The 19151-nt window shown below is 33.8% G+C and overlaps 3 protein-coding genes and 1 pseudogene across 3 annotated transcripts; 1 reads left to right on the top strand and 3 right to left on the bottom strand.

Annotated features, from left to right (window-relative positions):
• Nucleotides 1–10761: 10761 nt before the first annotated feature.
• On the bottom strand, nucleotides 10762–11659 carry LOC108833419 (uncharacterized; annotated as a pseudogene).
• Nucleotides 11660–13372: 1713 nt separating this feature from the next.
• Nucleotides 13373–15610, top strand: LOC108833418 (putative MO25-like protein At5g47540). The gene is made up of 11 exons (XM_018606842.2): nucleotides 13373–13661; nucleotides 13789–13953; nucleotides 14044–14162; nucleotides 14245–14319; nucleotides 14444–14537; nucleotides 14617–14676; nucleotides 14768–14833; nucleotides 14938–15036; nucleotides 15124–15168; nucleotides 15247–15349; nucleotides 15439–15610. Exons 1-11 carry the CDS (start codon nucleotides 13539–13541, stop codon nucleotides 15525–15527), a joined length of 1038 nt encoding a protein of 345 aa, XP_018462344.1. The 5' UTR covers nucleotides 13373–13538; the 3' UTR covers nucleotides 15528–15610.
• A 206-nt stretch (nucleotides 15611–15816) lies between these two features.
• Nucleotides 15817–17639, bottom strand: LOC108818501 (pentatricopeptide repeat-containing protein At5g18950). Its single transcript, XM_018591486.2, has one exon. The coding sequence runs from the start codon at nucleotides 17482–17484 to the stop codon at nucleotides 15964–15966; it is 1521 nt and encodes a 506-aa protein (XP_018446988.2). The 5' UTR covers nucleotides 17485–17639; the 3' UTR covers nucleotides 15817–15963.
• Nucleotides 17640–17930: 291 nt separating this feature from the next.
• On the bottom strand, nucleotides 17931–19056 carry LOC108815968 (membrane protein PM19L). The gene is made up of 4 exons (XM_018588517.2): nucleotides 18819–19056; nucleotides 18525–18744; nucleotides 18393–18438; nucleotides 17931–18313 (listed from the first exon to the last, which is right to left on the bottom strand). Exons 1-4 carry the CDS (start codon nucleotides 18943–18945, stop codon nucleotides 18194–18196), a joined length of 513 nt encoding a protein of 170 aa, XP_018444019.2. The 5' UTR covers nucleotides 18946–19056; the 3' UTR covers nucleotides 17931–18193.
• Between the last annotated feature and the right edge of the window lie 95 nt (nucleotides 19057–19151).

Below are 19151 nucleotides of genomic sequence, written 5' to 3'. Positions count from 1 at the left end.
GGCCTACCTTGTATCTCGTGATATTTTAGTTTATATATTACCGGATAAGAGGAATTGTTTTTGGTTACACCGGATAAGAACAATAGCTCTCAGATTGGTCAGGTTCTTGATTGGTCTATATTGGCTATTTCTCTCCACTCGTGATGGGTTCTCTGTTTCATTAGCTGAATTGTTGTTCCGGCTATAGCAGAATTCTCACTATCAGTTATTGAGGAATTTGCAACGATAAATCAAAATAAAAGAAAACATAAAAAACAAAGGAAATATTTTTCTAATAATACAGCATTTTAAGGAAAAAAATAAGGATATAAGTAGTGTTATAAATTTTTTATTTGCATAATAATCTTTACAGTTTCATAAAATATATGTATAAAACTGATTCTATACAAACTTACTTTATTTTTTATTTAATATTATAATGATTAAACTAGAAACATAATTATAATAACAAGTTAGTTAAATACTTTAAAATTAAACTTATAATTCAATAATGATATATATATATATATATATATATATAAAATATAAAAAAAAAACAATAAGATTAAGAAAATAGGTGTGAAATGGTATTGGTTTCATTTCCTTGATTACCTTTGGATTAGTATTGGTTTCATTTTCTTGTTTATCTTGATATTTGAAAGTAATTTGGCATTGGTTAACCAAGTCGCTTTGACCTAGTGGTAAAAAAAAATTTGTTGGAATTTTTACACTGGGTTCGAGTAGTATTAGCCATTCGTATAAACTTTAAATGGCAAAGAAATCTGTAATTTTAAGTGGTAAAATTTGGCTTTGGTGAATCGATTTTCTCTTTGTTTCTTTCCAAAAATTATGTTTGGGATTTTAATTATTTTTAAAATACTTTATTTAAGTGTATTATATATTTTTGCCGACTTTATAAAATATTTTTTTAACAAACTTGTTTCTGTGTATACATATATTAAACTTATGACCACCAGATTTTTTTTTTGAACAAAACCACCAGATTATAAACATATTAAATAAAGTTATACACAGGATATATAAAATATAGTGGACTGAAAGATATATTGTACTTTTTAGTGAGTACCGTTTCCTATTAGTTTCCTTTTTGCTAAAATACGATTTCAGATTAGTTGTTTTTCTTTGGTTCGAGATGAAAATGGTGTAGCGGAGTAATTCTAATTTATCATAAATTTAATGCAATTTTTAAATTTATCTTTATAAGATGATCAAATTTATAAATACTCTAAATTGTGATGAATTAAACTAAATATTTAAATAATTTATAAATGTTTAATATTCATTTATAAAAGTTTATAAACACAATTCCACCCTTTAAATATTAAACACTAAATAACAATGACCAAATCATAACCTAAATTGTATGGTATTTTTGATTGAAGTTATTTAAAAAATGGTAATCAACTTATTACTCCCTCTGTTTTTTAAAGATACATATTCTAGATTTTTCACATATATTAAGAAATCACATTAAAAATACATTGATTTTTGTGAATAACAATTTTCCATAATCTTTAACCAATAAAAATCCAATAAACACAATTAATTTTCTTGAAGTTAACAGATTTTCATTAAATAATACATTGAAAAAGTAAAAATATATATTTTTTAAAACAATTTTTTTTTTAGAACATGGATCTTTAAAAAATAGTGGGAGAATATTTGAAGTAAATTCTCTAACAAGATTAAACACTCTTATAATTTGTCCACGGCGTACCAATGACAACCATGATCACTGCAGCATTACACATTAACCATGCGCTATATTACTAGTCTATTAAATTGTACGAATTACGTATAAATTATTTTGTCGTCAAATACTACATATAGTCTTGTTAAGAAATCAAGTAAGATTATGCTTAAAGTCAAATTATACATCCAGTAAATCTATGGAGCTATACTCGCAAAAATATGATTGCAACTACATTAGTATATTATTTATTTAAATATCTGAACAGGATGGTTATCTATCTTATTAAAACAGAAACATTCTATTGGACCTAACATTTATTTGTAAGTTTTTAAATTAAATACACATTTATACTTTATAGTTAAACCTACATTAAATCATTAATGTTCATTTCTTTATACTACTATCCATGTTTCCAAACAATATACTTATTTCTTACTACTATCAATGTTTCCAAACAATATATTTTATACTACTATCAATGTTTCCAAACAATACAATAATTAATCTTAATATTTTATATCTATCATTTTCTCTTTAAAATTTTGTAGAAACATCATAATTTCATAAATTGCAAAATAATGAACTTTAAAATTTGGATTATAAGATTACAAATTATGAAACTATTACAATTTAAATCAAATTAGATTACATATTGGTCATCCATCAGTTCAATCGGTTAGTCTCGAATTTTAGTGATTTTTGTTAATATGAATATTTTAAAAACCTAAATTGAATTGTCAGATCTCCGGATTAACCGGTATAATCACAATCGGGTTGAATTTAGAAACACTGATTTAAATGCAAAAAATATTTTAAATACACTCTTTAAAAGTTACCAAAATATTTGTTAAGTTATTAGTAAAAATTTTCATCGTAAAATATTCCGCGCTTCTAAAGCGCGGATCATAATCTAGTTATTGTTTAAACCAGATTTTTAGTTACGTTTTACTTCAATTATTCTTCAACAGAACTCCATATTGTCATATAGTTTTTTTTTTTTTTTACATATAACAATTTTAATAGGATGCAGATTTATATATTAATAAATCGACATAAAAAAAATTAAAAAGTGGGATGTGGGATGCGTGAATTGTATAACATATTAAAACAAGATGTTATTTCTTATATATACATTTAATTTTTATATAAAAGTTACAACTACATATATCAAGCAGCCTTGAATGTACAACTATGTGAGATTGGGATTGTGTAACGCATGTTTGCTTTGCTTGCTTGACCGAGGGGCGAGGACCAATGTTGAAGTATACCGAGAAATATCATACGATTGTTAGATCGTCAGTTAATAATATAATATTTATCGACCGGGAAATTACAAACTTAACAAAGAAAAAAGAACCAAATATCAGGCGTGGCAACTTGATAATTACATATTTTCCCTTTTTCAATTTTAGTTAGGACTGAATGAAATGAATGCTTCGTTATGTGATACCAAAAGTGGCATCTCAACATCATTTCTATTCTCCATGCAATTTCATGTTCTAACTCTGTATTCCGGCATTATCATTATCCATTATTTAAGGAATTTCGTTATATATAATCTGTCAAACAAAAAACATTAGATATGTATGTACATACACACGTAATAAGTATCATTATTCATTCACGAACCCTTCGAAATTTTGGTCCGTCTAACCATTATTGTTTATAATATTTCATTATAAGATTAGTTTTTTTTTTTTTTTTTTTGTAACTGGCATTACATTATAAGATTAGTTTTAAGTTAGACCTATCTGACTAATTTTAAGTTAAACCGATTTTGAATAAGATCAATCAGATCTCTTTTGATGGGACTATATATCAAGTTTGGGTTAGGTCAGAACATGTATTCGAACTCTGAGATAATAGTAAATATTAATTTTCTATAATTTTCTATTTAACATATTTGACAAGATATAAATGTTAATAATAAATTAGTTAGTAACATTTATATTATTTAAATGTTACTTATTGAATATATAACATTGTATATCTATGTAAGTTTGATTTTAAAATATCTACTATGATTTATTACCATGCAAAACATCAATATTCATAAATTCAAAAAAGAATGTACACCATCAATTTTGATTTTTTTCAAGGATTATTGCGATCGCATTAGCGAGATAATTGCAACAAGTAGCTAGTAAGCCATCATTCACAAATTGTTTCCCCAAAAATATGAATGATACCAAAACAAAAAGACATCAGAAAATCGAGAAAAGAATCTTATGTCAAAACCAACAATACTAGAAGTTAAAAAGAAATCAACAATACTACTTTTGTTGAATGTGCTTGTTCCATGGTGAAGAACCCACCCTCATAGTTTCAACATTCAGTGTTTCTTTTTCAATGCGTTTGTTCTACATCCACTACGCTCATCCTTCCGTTTATTTTTTTTCCTCCTCCTCCGTTTTGTTGTGCATATATCTTTTTGTGCCACATTTGTATGTTTGTTTGGGTCATGACATATATGATATATCTAAGCAATATAACAAAAACAATATAACTGACTTGAGCAGACGATAACCTTTTGATCAATGTGTCGGTATTTAACATGTTAGATTAAATTATGACGATTATTACTTAGTCACCAATATACAAGTTCATAGGTGAAAAGGTTTGGGGACCAGACAGTCTATCAGTAGTAGCCTTATATATATACACTTAAAAAGGAAAACCAATCGATTGATCTAGTGCTTCTTAATTTCTTCCTCGTTTTTTTTTTTTTTTTTTCCGTCAAAGTTATATTAAAAAGCCCATAGGCCAAGAACAAGGGATAAACCCAATACAACTCTAATCCGCAAGCCCATTAAAACATAAGAGGCTAAAAAAAACTACAAACAACAGGCCTTACATTCATTGCCTACTCTAGCCCACACATTCCAGGCCCAAGACCACCACCGACACAATCGAGACAAGGCTGCCACGTGCTTCAATCCTCCGCTTCGCAGGGACACGCGTCACGCTCTCACCATCTCGACCAACACCGCTACGCCTCACCGTCGACAGACACGCCGGAAACTCTCTTTCGTCGGCGTACGTCTGATTTCTTTCCGGAAAACGCCGGAGGCTGTAGCTACATACAACTTTGCTTCGCCTGACTTTTTCACGGAGAGCTTCACCGCAGATCCTTCGAGATCTCGTCCACTCCGAAGCCATCGAAATCTCCATCTTCAACCATAGAACTTTTCTTCCTCAGAGAGCTTCACTCGGAACCCGAGATCTCATCCTGAAAAGAATCGAACACCCATCCACACAAAGAGCCACCAAAACGAAAAACAAAAAAGCAAACCCTAATAGAGCCGCCGCCACCAACAGCAAGACCAGACGACGCGGAAGTTAGAACCGACCGTTCTCCTTTAAAGGATAGGAGCCACGCCGGAAACCAGAGCCGAACGCCCACCGCGAGAAGGATGCGGCGCCGATAGCACAAGCCGAACACCCACCGCGAAGATGGTGCGGCGCCGGAAGCAAAAAAGAGAAACAGACGAAGACTGAAAAAAAGGCTAAGACGAGGGCCGGACCGACGGTGGCTGTGGAAGTCTACCCCGTCGGCCGGATGAAAAGGTTTCACCGGAGTTTTCTCTCTCTATGTATTTTCTTTTATGTATTTGATATTCTTTCTGACAACGAGTATAAGGAATATTTTCTTCCTCGTTACTATAGATAGTATTTTAGGTTTTAATTTAAGATAAGTTTTTTTGAAAACAAATAGTGTTATAACACAAAACAAATTAAACAATTGATTGGGTTGTAATTTAGATTGTAAAGTTGTACAATTATGGTAATCGATTTGGAGTGGTGTTGATATGACTGTATCTTACATGAAACAATCATCTTTAAATTCCATGTATTTTTTTTAAACAGATCTTCGGGATTAGCTAGTGATTTTCACTATGTCTTATCCTTTTGGTTTTACCTTTCACCAGCATTTATTTCATATGTCATGCACAATGACAAAATGAATAAAGACATGAGATATGTGATGATTATATACTAATTATTCATTGTTTTTAAACGTGACTTCACGATTTTTAACTAATTAAGACATATTATTTTAATGTTTAGTGTTTTTAGTGTTTCTGATATATATATAATACATGTTTTCTAAAAATATTAATTTATAAAACTAATTTGTTAACATCTAAGTTTTTCTTAACTAGAATGATTATTTAATTAATTTCTTTCTTTTCATTTTACTATTATTTGTACCAATCATCACCAATTCACTATAAGGTAAATGATTTTCCATTGATCTTGTAATATTTCGATAAAAACTAGCAAATAGATGTTGTAAATACACAAATTAAATATATGTAATATCTTATATTTGAAATTAAATTAAAATGAATCATACTAAACATACCCAAATTGTTCCGTGTACTTTGTTTAGAGTCAACTATACTCAAATTTAAGTTACAAAAAAATATAAGTAAATTATTTTAACTTTGGAGGTGTATATGATTAAGATATTATCAAAATAGATAGATATAAAAACAAATAATTAAGGAGGAATTGTTTAGAGTTAGGAACTTATTAGGATAGCAGTGACCAGTGAGCACTATGACCACAATTCCACAAATAGAGAGCTGCACGCGCATCCACCAATCTTCTGTCTTCCACCCAACACATTCTTATTTGTTTATTAATCAATTAATCCTGTATATCGAACAAGAGAATATTCCACCCACACAATACATACAATTTTGAATTACATAATTATGTATACTGCTCACCCCTGATCTCAGTTAGTTATGTAACATGGATATAGACATAGTGAATCACTTCAAACGTGCCTATCTCACCTTCATGTCCATCTAGTTTGCAAACAAGATCTAATTAATTGAAAATTTATATAAAAGCCCACACTCTCTTTCTTCTTCTCATTTAACTACATAATAATTATCGCCCAAGATTCAAATGTCGAAGCATGACATATTTAGGTACGAGTGTGCTAAATCTCCTCGATGTATGTTGTGGAGCCGACGTGGGAACCGATCCCATAGAAGAGGTGAGAATCTTACATCATCATTGGAAATGAACCCTAAATCGAGGACAAGAAAGGAAAATAGACCCACCAACTGATCAAATCCATTTCTTAAGACAGTGACATGTGAACATGGCGGCCCTACTCAAGTCACTCCTCTGGGTAACAAATACACTTATGTTTGGTATGTTTGTTTATTTTTATTCATTCTTACAATCTACTTTTTTAATTACAAAATAAAAAAAATCTTATTAAAACTAAGAAATGTCAAAATGATCTAAGAAATTTGACAAAAGACCAAAATTATGTTGTATACTGTACAAATAAGTTTGTATATGGAACTTTTGTGTAATGATAACATGTGATAGTAATGCCATATACATCGTCGTCCAAGCAAACAAAGTTAACGTAATGTATTGCTTTGCATATTTAGTTTTATAATATTGTATGAAACTAATACTAGATTGATGAACCTATTTCGTAATTAGAGATGTCATACATCATAACCATAGCCGCCCCAGCCCAAGGTTCTAGTCCAAAAATGGATGAATGATTTAAGACACAACAAATATAAAATTAAAAGCATATTTGATTTTCTCTTTTCTTATATTCTTGTGTTTTCTTTGATGATACTATACGGCCACATTGAAGAAAAAAACAACAAAAAATGATGAAGATATTAGCAACAGAGCTTCTATCCAATTAAAAATATTATTTGAGTTTTACACTCTACTTACAAAAGTAACTTCGGATAGTTTAAGCATGATTTATTAGTAAATTAAAAAGTACATTAAAGGCATTCTTCAAGTAGTCGTATACATGTATGTAAGTGCATAATATATATAGTATATAGTTTTAAATAAAATTCACTTATAAAGATCGGAGTTACAAAAAATTACCAAGATACTAAAATAACTGTGATCCACAACGTCAAATATGATATATTTAAGAACAAACTAAAACAATAAAATTGGGACATACTTCGTTCATTAATTTTTAAAAATTAACTGAAAACTAAAATATTTCCTATGATTTCACTAGTTTTAATATTATTGGTATAGAACCATAAAATTAAAAAAAAAATAGGAATAGAGGAAGCTGGTGCTAATGAGGATAAATTGAGTGCTACTGTATCATGCGCACACAATTTTGTATCCAAATATAATTAACATATGTTAATTCACCACTCGTGCTATGATCCCTTAAGTCTTTCTTATTATCTTTCTTTATTTTTCTTTTGTTTTGTTTCATATCACTAATTAAATATCTTAATGATATAGTGTGCACATTTTTCTACTCAATCTGAAACAATGGCTAGTTTGGATCATTTTTGTGAGATAAATCTTGTCTTCTCCAAAACATATCTTCACTCGCACACTAATGATACATACTAAAGCTTCAGTTGACTGAAACTGAAACTATTTCAGCTAAGATATATATCAGTTATAAGCTAAATATGATCATTTCATCTCATCATAGGCAAATAATATATATACTATCACTTTCAATTGATTAGCGATGTGTTAAATTGTTATTCAATTAAACTACAAAACTATTATAAAGAATTTACGTACTGATCTATTATAAAGAATTTACGTACTAAACATTATATTTCAAGTTTAAAAAAAAAACATTATATTTCAATCAAATTGCATAACTTTTCTTCAGAGCATATATATTCAATGTGATATATATTCAAGAGAAAATGAAAAAAGTGAAGCGCATGTGAGAAAAAGGAGACAGAGCATATAAGATCAAGATATACCTCGAGCCCAAAACCAAATCCAGAATCAATCTTCATGCTCGATAGTGATGGTATATTAATTTACATATATAGGGGACATGATAAAGAGTACTTGTATCGTTTTCTTATGAGGTTGTTGGGTACATAAGAGGAAATTTATTATTCGATGTAAATCATTCCCCGTGCCTCTTATGTTAACATTAATCATAAACATCAAAAATACTTTTTTTTGAAATTTCACTTTGTTGGAATTATTAATAATAAACTAATAATAAGACGAGGAAATAATCTAATGGACCCTTATGGTTTCTCCACGCAAGAATCATTCCACCGAATGGCTAATACATGCATGCATTATACTCTGGACTCCTGAACCAACACTTGCTTCATCATTTAATTCCGTTTAGACCTTTTTGGTTGCTAATGAAGTTTCTGGCTAAAAAAAAAAATTTCAGGCTAGTCTAGGACCAAAGTTCTATATCCACAAGTATACATTTCTTTTATACGCACCAAGGTCCTGTGACTACAAGTCTACAATTATATAAAAATATTTATCTATGACGATAACAACTTGCTTCAACTGCAGCGAATGCTCCTTATCATCCAAAGCCGCAGACTCTACAAACACAAGTACATCGTTATCTCTGGCGCACATAATGTTATTTTCATAAAGTTGCCACAATAATGAAACGTGTTTGCGTAAGCATGCGTCATCTCTTTGTCATATTGTGCTAATCCAACAAAACATTATTACATGTGACACTTTTGTGATGAAGAGACTTTCAGGAGATTTGGTATCAGTCTTTTTTTTCATATGATAGCTGATGATGAGAGAAGAGTGAAGCATGGAGGCTATCATGTTCCCTCTTCCCGGAACCTTTTGTCCTCTTCAAAAGGTATTTGATTTTCTCTTTTTAAATCCTTTCATGTACAGTTTAGTACATAAGATTCATTTTCTCCATACCACTGCTTCTATAGCTTCTGGCTTTTTTTGAAATCGTTGTAATTAGTTTTTGTTATTGGGCATGTTAATTGTGGGTTTTTGTCTAAGTAAAATTATATATGGTGTACCAAAAAGAAGATCCACTTTGGATTTTGAAATGAGGAATGCTCTTAACGAGAGGATTATCAATATCTTGGAACTCTTAAACAATATATGATGCATTGACTAATTGTCAGTTCATCTAGTTAATCATATATTTTAATTCTTTAAAAGAATCTTGGTTCATTGTTGCCTACTATTATTATAGACTAGGGGCATAGCCTCCGCGCAAGCGCGGGGCCGGGTACGTTGTTTATGTGTTTGGTAGTGTTTGTAAGGATTTTGATAGACGTTTCAAAATTTGTGAAAGTCGAAGCCATGTTAGTAATGTTATGAATAAACTTGAGCGGGGGCTTAGGAGGGAGGTGTATTTTGGGCGTTGACTAAGTCGCTGAAATGTAAAAGACGTCCACCTAACGTTCGTTCGTTTTGGAAGGTTTGATTTATCTTTTAAACATCAGGATGCCTGCACACGGAGAAATCAAAATGCATTTTGTTTCTTTGTGTCCACTGTTATTTGAAGTAGTTTGCGTGCATTAGAATTTGATCTGTATATGTGTTGATATTTTTATATTTTTATATCTGTACTATTTTAAATTTTTAATCGACCATTAGGTCTAAAAGGGATATCTATTGCAAAAGCTGAGGTTAATGTGGTTGCTTATTGCTGACGTAGATAGTAGTTAGTGTATTTATAAATAAAGTAAAAGGAAAAAGATAAAAAAAAAATCTGTTTTAAAAAATTAACAACTTATTCGAACCAAAAAAGTTTGTTTTCTGATTTATTTAACCCATAATTAGTTTCAAGAATGTAGAATCGTTATTTACTGTTTGTCAATCTTTTTTTTTGTAATTTACTGGTTTTAAACTAATAAATTGTGATCTTTTAAGAAGAATGCAATATCAAAATTATTTAGTTTTATAGTTTTTCTTTTTGATCAAAAGTTTTATAGTTTTATAATGAACTTTGTTAGTATTTATTTGTAAGTGACCTTAAAAAACATCTGTAGATGTCGACCCAAAAAGAACTTGCTATATTTTTTATGTCAATATAAAGAGAAAGCAAAAACTGGGTCTGAAATTTTTGGGCTTAAAAATAGTTGGGCTTCGAATCTAAATCTTGTCTGATTCTGAGTAAATGGTGAGGTCGGCGTCTGTTTTTTTTTGTTCGCTGTCGTGAAAGTCGACGCAATTTTCTCCGTCTCCTGTTGGTATTAAGCTTTTGAGTTCGGGAGATTGAAAACGATAATTGATTTAAGCGTCATTGTTGAGAGATTGGCTTACATCAGATTCGTCAGAGGCTTCAAGCTCGAGATAATCTCATCATTCTCAAGATCCTTCTCAAGATTAGCTAACCGAAAGCTGCTCTTGATCAGACGCAAGACTCGAAATCTTCATGTTCGCTTGAGCAATCTCATTGTCTCTCCTCTTTAACTTATCAGTAAACCCGCTTTTGATACACTTGAACTGACTCCTAGCGAACCCGTTCGCTCGTAAGAGATCAGATACCTCGCATTTTTTCTCATGGGCAAGCTTCTCATACTCAAGCTTCAATTTCCTGATTTTAGCTTCCAATAATTCAGCAGCTTCCGAGTCGCCATTTTCTTTATGCATATACACATTTGTATGAGTTTCCAAAACCAAAAAAAACAACACACAAGAGCTTATAAAGTTTGAAACTTAGAACTTACACTTGTATTCATAGTGAGGATATCAAACCAAGCCTTGAAGTCTTTTAAGGCGTCCACTATCTCTTCTGCAATTTCCATGAAAAGAAATAAGAAAAAGAATGAAACTTTGTTCTCATAAAAGTGAATAAAGGAGCCAACTCTACCTAATTTAAAATTGCAAAGAGAACGATCTCTTTCCTTTATAACACAGACAAGAGATTGGATTTAGAGGTCTGAAAGAACTGCATCATCTTCATCGTTTCAATTTCTCTCTTCATCTGTACAACAAAAAACTTCATCTGTACAACAAAAAACCCATAAAAAAAATTAGGTGATTAGAAACCCTAAAAGAAAATTAGGTGATTAGCTAACCAGAGATCGATAATTGATTTAATAGTGATTGTTGATAGATTGGCTTACATCAGATTCATTCCACGAATCCCAAAAGCGATGAAGCGCCCAACAACGTACTGACCAGTTCGTCCGAAGCGAAGAGAGTCGAAATTGGAGGAGAAGAAGACATTTTCGGAACAGAGGTTAAAGAGTCACACGAAGAGAATAGTGGAGGAGAAAAACCAAGAGGCACCTAGTACCTGACCTTCGACGACTGCTATATAAAGGAGCCTGGAGAAAGCGTTTTAGGGAGATATATTGTTTCGTCGACAGAACGTGTCTGGAGAAGTCGAAGAGATCAAGTAATGAAGACGATCGTGTACGGCGACGTTCAGCCGATGAAGGATCTCGAAGAAGAAAAGAGAAGAAATATTAGGAGGCGTTTCGTCGTCAGAGGATGTGAAAAATGGGAAGACGCCGGAAAAGAAAGCGCCATGGGACGAAGGTTTCAGAGAAGCCCAGGAAGACGGTAACAGGCCGGTTTCAGAGAAGCCCATAGCAAACACGTCAATAAAAAAAAATAGGGTTATATTATAGATTATAACCCTATGCATGTATCCCTCATAATTACTTTTTGTGTGTGCAATGCTATGGAATATTCATCCATTCCTACCTTTTGCTTGTGGGCTTATTCATACTTGCTTATATAATCTCCTTTATGTCTAATCTAACTAGTACATACATGGTTGATGATTAACCTACTAAGCTCCTATAGTAATGGGCTAACGGCAATCAAAATGTCATGTGAGTGTCGACTCATACCTGCAATTTTGAAAAACAATAAATAATCGGAAAAAAACTTTATTATTTGTTTTGTAGTTTATTAAATAACGGGTGTGATTGGATGGTTGTTTTAGAGTAATGTTTTACTCCAGATTTAAAGTTTAAATTCAGCTAAAGTTCTACCAATCAGGTAAAATGTTGTTACTTTATAGTTACTCTAATTACTGTTGAGAAAGTCAGAAAAGCACACTAACGTTTACTATAGATATGCAGTATACCTAGTTTAAGATATTAATTTTTCTTGAAAAGATTTCAGTCTCTCACTAAAATAAAAAAATAAACATACACAGAAACACTAAAATGAAGAGGCAATTATGTTACTGAAACACACACATTTAAAAAATCCTATTAACGAAAAATAAGATTAATTAATATCTATAAGAAACCTTGTTAAAACTATCCATTTTCATATAACTAAGTTACTCTAAATGAACATATCAAAAATCTATTTTTTTGGGGGAGGAAACAAGAGGAAGCTGTATATGATGATGATGTTGCAGGGGATATGAAGAGTTTGATAGGGAGAAGGCACATTGATATGACAGTGTCTCCAAACCAAAAGCCCCTGCAACTCCTATGCAATCATAACATATGTTTGGGTTTTAGGGTTTCATTTTTAACTATCTAGTAGACAAATCATAAGCATATAGTCTATCTAGATGTTGTAACCCTATATTGGATTATTTGTTCTTGAGGAATAAATTAATAAGAAGCTTGCCTGCGACATGTGTATTACCATTTGTATTGGTGATATGTGATATCTGACGTGTATATTCGTCAATATCTACTTTGAAACTGCAAACCACTTTATTATCTCTTTCAACTGAAAAAGAGAACTATGAAAACGTTAATTGGGCCTTGTTGGGCCAACAAGTAATGGATCAAGATGAGACAAAAAAAACCACGAGTTAAAAAAAGCCGTGCATTAATTACTTTTTAAAAATCCATTACAGTGTGTTGAATAGTGTAAAAAAAAAACTAAACAGAAGTTTGTTTTGCCTTAACATCGTGATTAGAAAAAGAAAAAAAAAACATGTGCATGATTTGATTTGACCATCTAGCTTCGAAGCGAGAGGGGAGAGGAGGAGGAAGAAGAAGAGAAGAGAAGAGAAGAAGCAAAAAAAAAAAAACCTTTTTTCTCGTAGGCGCAATTGAATGAGTTTCCGATCTCATCATCGGTGAGCTCAGAATCTCAACAAGGAACCCGAATCTGATATTCTCTCATCATGTCGTTCTCCTTCTTCAAGCCATCAAGGCCTAAGACGCCTCAAGAGGTCGTTAAGGCGATCAGAGACAGCCTCTTGGCTCTCGACACCAAAACCGTCGTCGAAGTTAAAGCCCTCGAGAAGGTTAAAGTTTTCACCTTTATGCCCCCCTTACAACTAACTGTTCAATTTTAGATTCTCTACTCTTTGTTGGATGTGAGGTCGAGATTGCTTTACTGTAATTGAGAATTGTGCTTTTTTATTTGTTTAGGCTTTGGAAGAAGTAGAGAAGAATTTTTCATCTCTGAGAGGAATGCTTTCGGGAGAGGGTGAGGCAGAGCCAAATGCTGATCAAGCTGTACAGTTAGCATTAGAGTTTTGCAAAGAAGATGTTGTCTCTCTTGTTATCCATAAGCTACACATTTTGGGATGGGAAGTAAGTAAACAGGAGAGAGGTTTTCAATCTGCTTATTCCTTTGTTTTGTTGTGTGTTTGTGTTTAATTGAAATAATTTGCTATGTTGCAGACAAGAAAAGATTTACTGCATTGCTGGTCTATCTTGTTGAAGCAAAAAGTTGGGGAGGCTTATTGCTTTGTGCAGTACTTTGAAGAACATTTTGAGTTGCTTGACTGTTTGGTTGTATGGTAAAAATATTTGAACTTTTTTTCTTTTCCTTTACATCTTTGAGTCAATACCGATAATTTTCACTCTCTTTTAATGAGGCAGCTATGACAACAAGGAGATTGCTCTGCATTGTGGAAGTATGCTTAGGGAATGCATTAAATTCCCAAGTCTTGCTAAGTAAGTCAATCTTTTTAAGGTCTTTGATGTGATTCCAAAGCTGTTTTATTGAGTTGCAGTAGGTCAATCTTTTTTTCTTTTTTTCTTTTTCACTCGTTTAAAATTTGTTGTAGTGACTTTTCAGGTATATTCTAGAGTCTGCTTGCTTTGAGTTATTCTTCAAATTTGTGGAATTGCCAAACTTTGATGTTGCTTCTGATGCATTTTCAACATTCAAGGTGACTTTTCTCTCTCTCTATTGACTTAAGACTCTGTTGCTTCTTTATTCTCAACACACTTTGTTACTTCTCTTTGCAGGATCTTCTCACTAAACATGACACCGTCGTCTCTGAGTTTCTCACCTCTCATTACCCTGAGGTTTGCCCCCAACCATCTTTTTCAAGAAACATTTCTCGGTTATAAATCATTTAATGAAAACATTATGAACATGTCTTCTCCTTTGTTTCAGTTCTTTGAAATATACGAAAGTCTTTTGACATCATCAAACTATGTGACGAGAAGGCAATCATTGAAGGTTTTGTTTGCTATAACTCATTGCTCCTTTTTTTCTGGTGCCACGTTTCATCTCTTATTATTATGTTTGTTAACAAATGAAACTATTCATGGTTTGATTTATAGCTTCTCTCGGATTTCTTATTGGAGCCTCCAAACTCCCACATAATGAAGAAATTCATCTTAGAAGTTCGTTATATGAAAGTGATTATGACACTTCTCAAGGTTAGCAATGATTTTGTGGCTTCATCTTTTATGTTAATTTTGTCACAAACTCATCTCATGTAATGGTGTTAATGTCCATTTGAGTAGGACTCGAGCAAGAATATTCAAATCTCAGCCTTTCATATATTCAAGGTAACATTGTCTCACTTTGTTTAAATCTCAGCCTTTCTTATATCTGTTGAACCGGCACTAATTTGTGCGGGCTTACAGATCTTTGTTGCGAATCCTAATAAGCCACAAGAAGTGAAGATCATTTTGGCAAGAAACCACGAGAAGTTGCTTGAACTTCTTCACAACTTGTCCCCTGGTAAAGGTCAGTTACTGATTTTGTTGAGACATTACTACACACTCTAAAACTAAGACTTATTCCATCTCATTTTAAAAAAAAGTCTTATTTTTTAGGTTCTGAAGATGATCAATTCGAGGAGGAGAAGGAGCTAATCATCGAGGAGATTCAGAAAATGTCTCGCCTCAAAAACCTTGAACTTTGATACATTCTTTTGCCTCCTCCTATTATCTTCCTCCCCCCTTCCACGGTGATTCCCTGAGTCTTGTAAAACAGGTTACGGGGTGATACTCTGTATCAGAAGTTTCAGAAACTGTGTATGAAACTGCTTGTTTTCCTAGTACACATGTAGTAATGTAACTTTTGATTCTCTGTGACAAATCGCTGAGCTGCTCTGATACAGACTTGACTCTTGTTAAAAGACCATAAATACTTTGTTGCCTTTAAATTTGGGTATGAATAATATTTGTGCTTTTTGTATGTAATATCTGAAATGAAGAGTTCTTTCAGTGAAGCCCCTTTTTTGTTTTATTTCCCAAGTGAGAACCAAAAAAAAGAATACAGATCTGCAACAACAAAGATGAAATGACTTTTTGTTGATGAATCAACCTAATGTTACAGTTTTGTGGATCATCATACTCTCAGACAGCCTCAAGAATCTCATTTAAGGAAGCTGCAACAGAAGAATCAGACATTTTCAGGTCTCTCATCTTTCGAAGTGCAGCATAAGTCCTATCAGAAGGCTTCATACCTAAAGCCTTGAGCTCCTTGAACATACCAATCCCTTTCTCAACCTTATTCTCCTTGCAAAACCCTTGAACCAAAGCGTTATAAGTGATCGCATCCGGTCTAACCCCTGTCTCAGACATTCTCTTGAAAACCTCCAACGCCTGGTCCGCTCTCCCGTAAGAGCAGAACCCCGTGATCATCGTATTACAGCTCACCGTCGTCTCTCCAAACCCGTCTCTAAGCATCTCCCCGTAGAGCTCCCTCGCCAGCACAACTTCCCCTCTTTTCAAGTGCGCGTGTATCATCACATTGTAAGTGAACTCGTTGGGCCGCATCCCTTTCTCTATCATCTCAAACCAAAGCTTCCTCGCGCTCCCGAACCACCCCATCTCGCATAAACCGTGGATCATCGTGGTGTACACGACCCTGTCAGGCGCATAGCCTCTCTCTTTGAGACTATTAAACACACAAAACGCCTCCCGCTGCTTCTGGTTCTTGCACAGCCCCTTGATGATCTCCTGGTAGGTGTAAATGCTCGGGAGATGGTTCCAGGCGATCATCGTGTGGAGAATCTCCGACATACAAGCGTAGTTCCCAATCTCACAGAAGCCAGATATCAGTTTAGTATACACACCATGTCCTGGATCAAGCCCTTGTCTCAGAACCTTCTTGAGCAGCTCATACCCTTCTGAAACCTCTCCACCATCACACAAAGCTTGAATCAAACACTGACTCCTCTCTAGATCAAGCTCTGACTCTTTCATCTCCTTGTGAAGCTCCCAGAAGAGATCTAGTTTCCTAACTTTCAAGCAACCTAGCAAAACAGCATTGCAAGTTGCAACCGAAGGAACGGTTCCTCCACTCTCTTTCAGCAGAGTATACACTCTGATTCCTTCATCAACCAACAACCCATCTTCGCAGAGACACTTAACGTAACGATCCAACAACGCTGCCTCGGGGCTAAACTTAAAGCCATTGGTTTCGAGAAAGCTTTTCGCGGCTTTAACGGCTTTAGCATCCAAGAGAGCACCGAAGAGGAGGTTTAACGAAACGGGATCAGGTTTGTAATCGAAGGTGGAGCAGAGCCATCGGAAGAACCACAGAGAGAACATAACGTTGCTGTTGCTCTTGTTGTTGTTGTTGTGTAATGTCAACATTTGTCGGAGAAAGAGAGGATCTGCGAAATTGAAGGAAGGGAAATCAGATACGAGAGTCTGCTGCCATCTGCGTCTCTCTCTGATGATGGTGGAGACGGTTTTAGCCATCTCCGTGTAATGGTGGTGATGCTCATCGGACTTGGTGGGTTCAGTACTAGTACTACCACCGCGTGAAGGGTCGAGGGTTAGAGTACGTATCTGGGTGTTGGAGTGGTTGTTCTGACGAGATGGGTTTCTGAGGAGAGTGATGAAATACGACTGACCTCCTCTACTCATGATGATGATTAAAAAAAAAGGAGAGTGCTTTCGCCGGAACCCTAGAGTTTGATGGTGATCCCCAATTTGATTTCGATCTTCTTCATGAAAAAAAAGGTTTTAACTTTCTTTTTTATTTTCTTTGGCTTTAGAAGAAGAATAATAAAGTTTTTTATTACATGACATCACCAAAGGTCATGGATACTGTAATAACGACATTGGGTCTTTTAGTTAAAAAAAATGTCAAATTGACTCGCAGATTAAAAGAAAAAGAAAGAAAGGAGAATGGGTGAAAAAGCTTTGTGCTTTGCTGCCGATTCGTTTCAACGGGAATGAAGAGGTAATTTATGGTGAAAGACTGTTGTGTCTTTTTACCCCCTTCGAGTTAGATGAGAGAGTGTGCTTAGATTTGGAATCTTCTCTTTGTTTGATTTTAGAGAATGGTTTTGATAGTAGAAGAAGGCATAGATCTAATATATAATGTTATTTTGTTCTTGACATTCACTAGTTGTATTAACCAGTCGTCCTTACATTAGTTTCAGATAGTGCCGTATACAACAATCATGGTATAAAACAAAAATAAATGAATACAAATTAGACGAGAAAACATAATAAATAAACACACAACACACAAATTACACAATCTCAAACTTTCGGTTTGTGTGTAAACCGATTTTAGAGAAGAAGAAAAAGAAAACCCAAACCATTGTCTCTCAAACCATAAAGAAACTCAAGCTCTTCCGACATGAGGTCTTGCTCCGTCGACTGTTTCTCCAACTCCGACGTGAATAGCTCCAGTGCACAACAACTGAGTTCCACTCACTATTATCATCAGCACTTCAAGAGTTCTCTGAACACCGAGAAAACAAATTTTATTATCATGACAATTCGTAGATTTTTTAAACTAAACAGACAAAACAAAGACTCACTAGATTAGCTTCGGTCCAGCCTATGTTGATTTCTTTACAAGCCAATCTGCACCAGAACCAAACCGGTTAAATATTTGTTTATTAATTTGAACTTGCTTAAAACCCGGTTTGATTGTGAGCTTTTTTATTTACCCCATGGCGAGGAGAGTGAGAGACCAGGAGATGAGAGAGGAAGCAGCGGCGGAATGGAGATTCGGAGAGTCCCACTGAAGAACGTTCATGATTCCGGTGAGTGACGTCGCCATTCCGACAACACCAGCGATCAACGAGAATATTACGAAAAAGCCAGTTGCCATGTTCCCCACCGGGAAATATATCGGGAAGATCTTCGCCGGGAGAGACAGCACCGACGCTGCAAGAACCACAAAAATGGTTGAATAATGAAGAAATTTTCGATATGTTTAGTCGTTTTTTTTTTAAGATTACCAGACTCTCGAGCTCTCTCGATGCCGTGATTAACAGCCCAGGCAGCGATGATGGTGACGACAAAGTAGAGACCAAGATTCAGCAGCAGAAGCATGAAAGCTGCCGACTTTGATCCTCCTGAAGCCATGTTGCTTTGCCTATAAGAAAATATTCTCTGTGTTTTCCGACAGGGCTTGTAAGAAAACCAGACAATGTCCTTTTTCTCTGTTTCTGTCTCGGGATGATCACAACGTCTCTGTATTGTCTGTATATATATTTATCCAGTTCACATGAATCAAAGTTGCTTGACCTACAAGCAATGTTTTTTTTTAATTCTTTACTTTGTCCTTCAAT

Source organism: Raphanus sativus, chromosome 7 (genome assembly GCF_000801105.2).
Source record: "Raphanus sativus cultivar WK10039 chromosome 7, ASM80110v3, whole genome shotgun sequence".
Classification (NCBI taxonomy): domain Eukaryota; kingdom Viridiplantae; phylum Streptophyta; class Magnoliopsida; order Brassicales; family Brassicaceae; genus Raphanus; species Raphanus sativus.
Note: the sequence above shows the minus strand (reverse complement) of the source record. Positions and strands in the feature narration are given on the sequence as shown.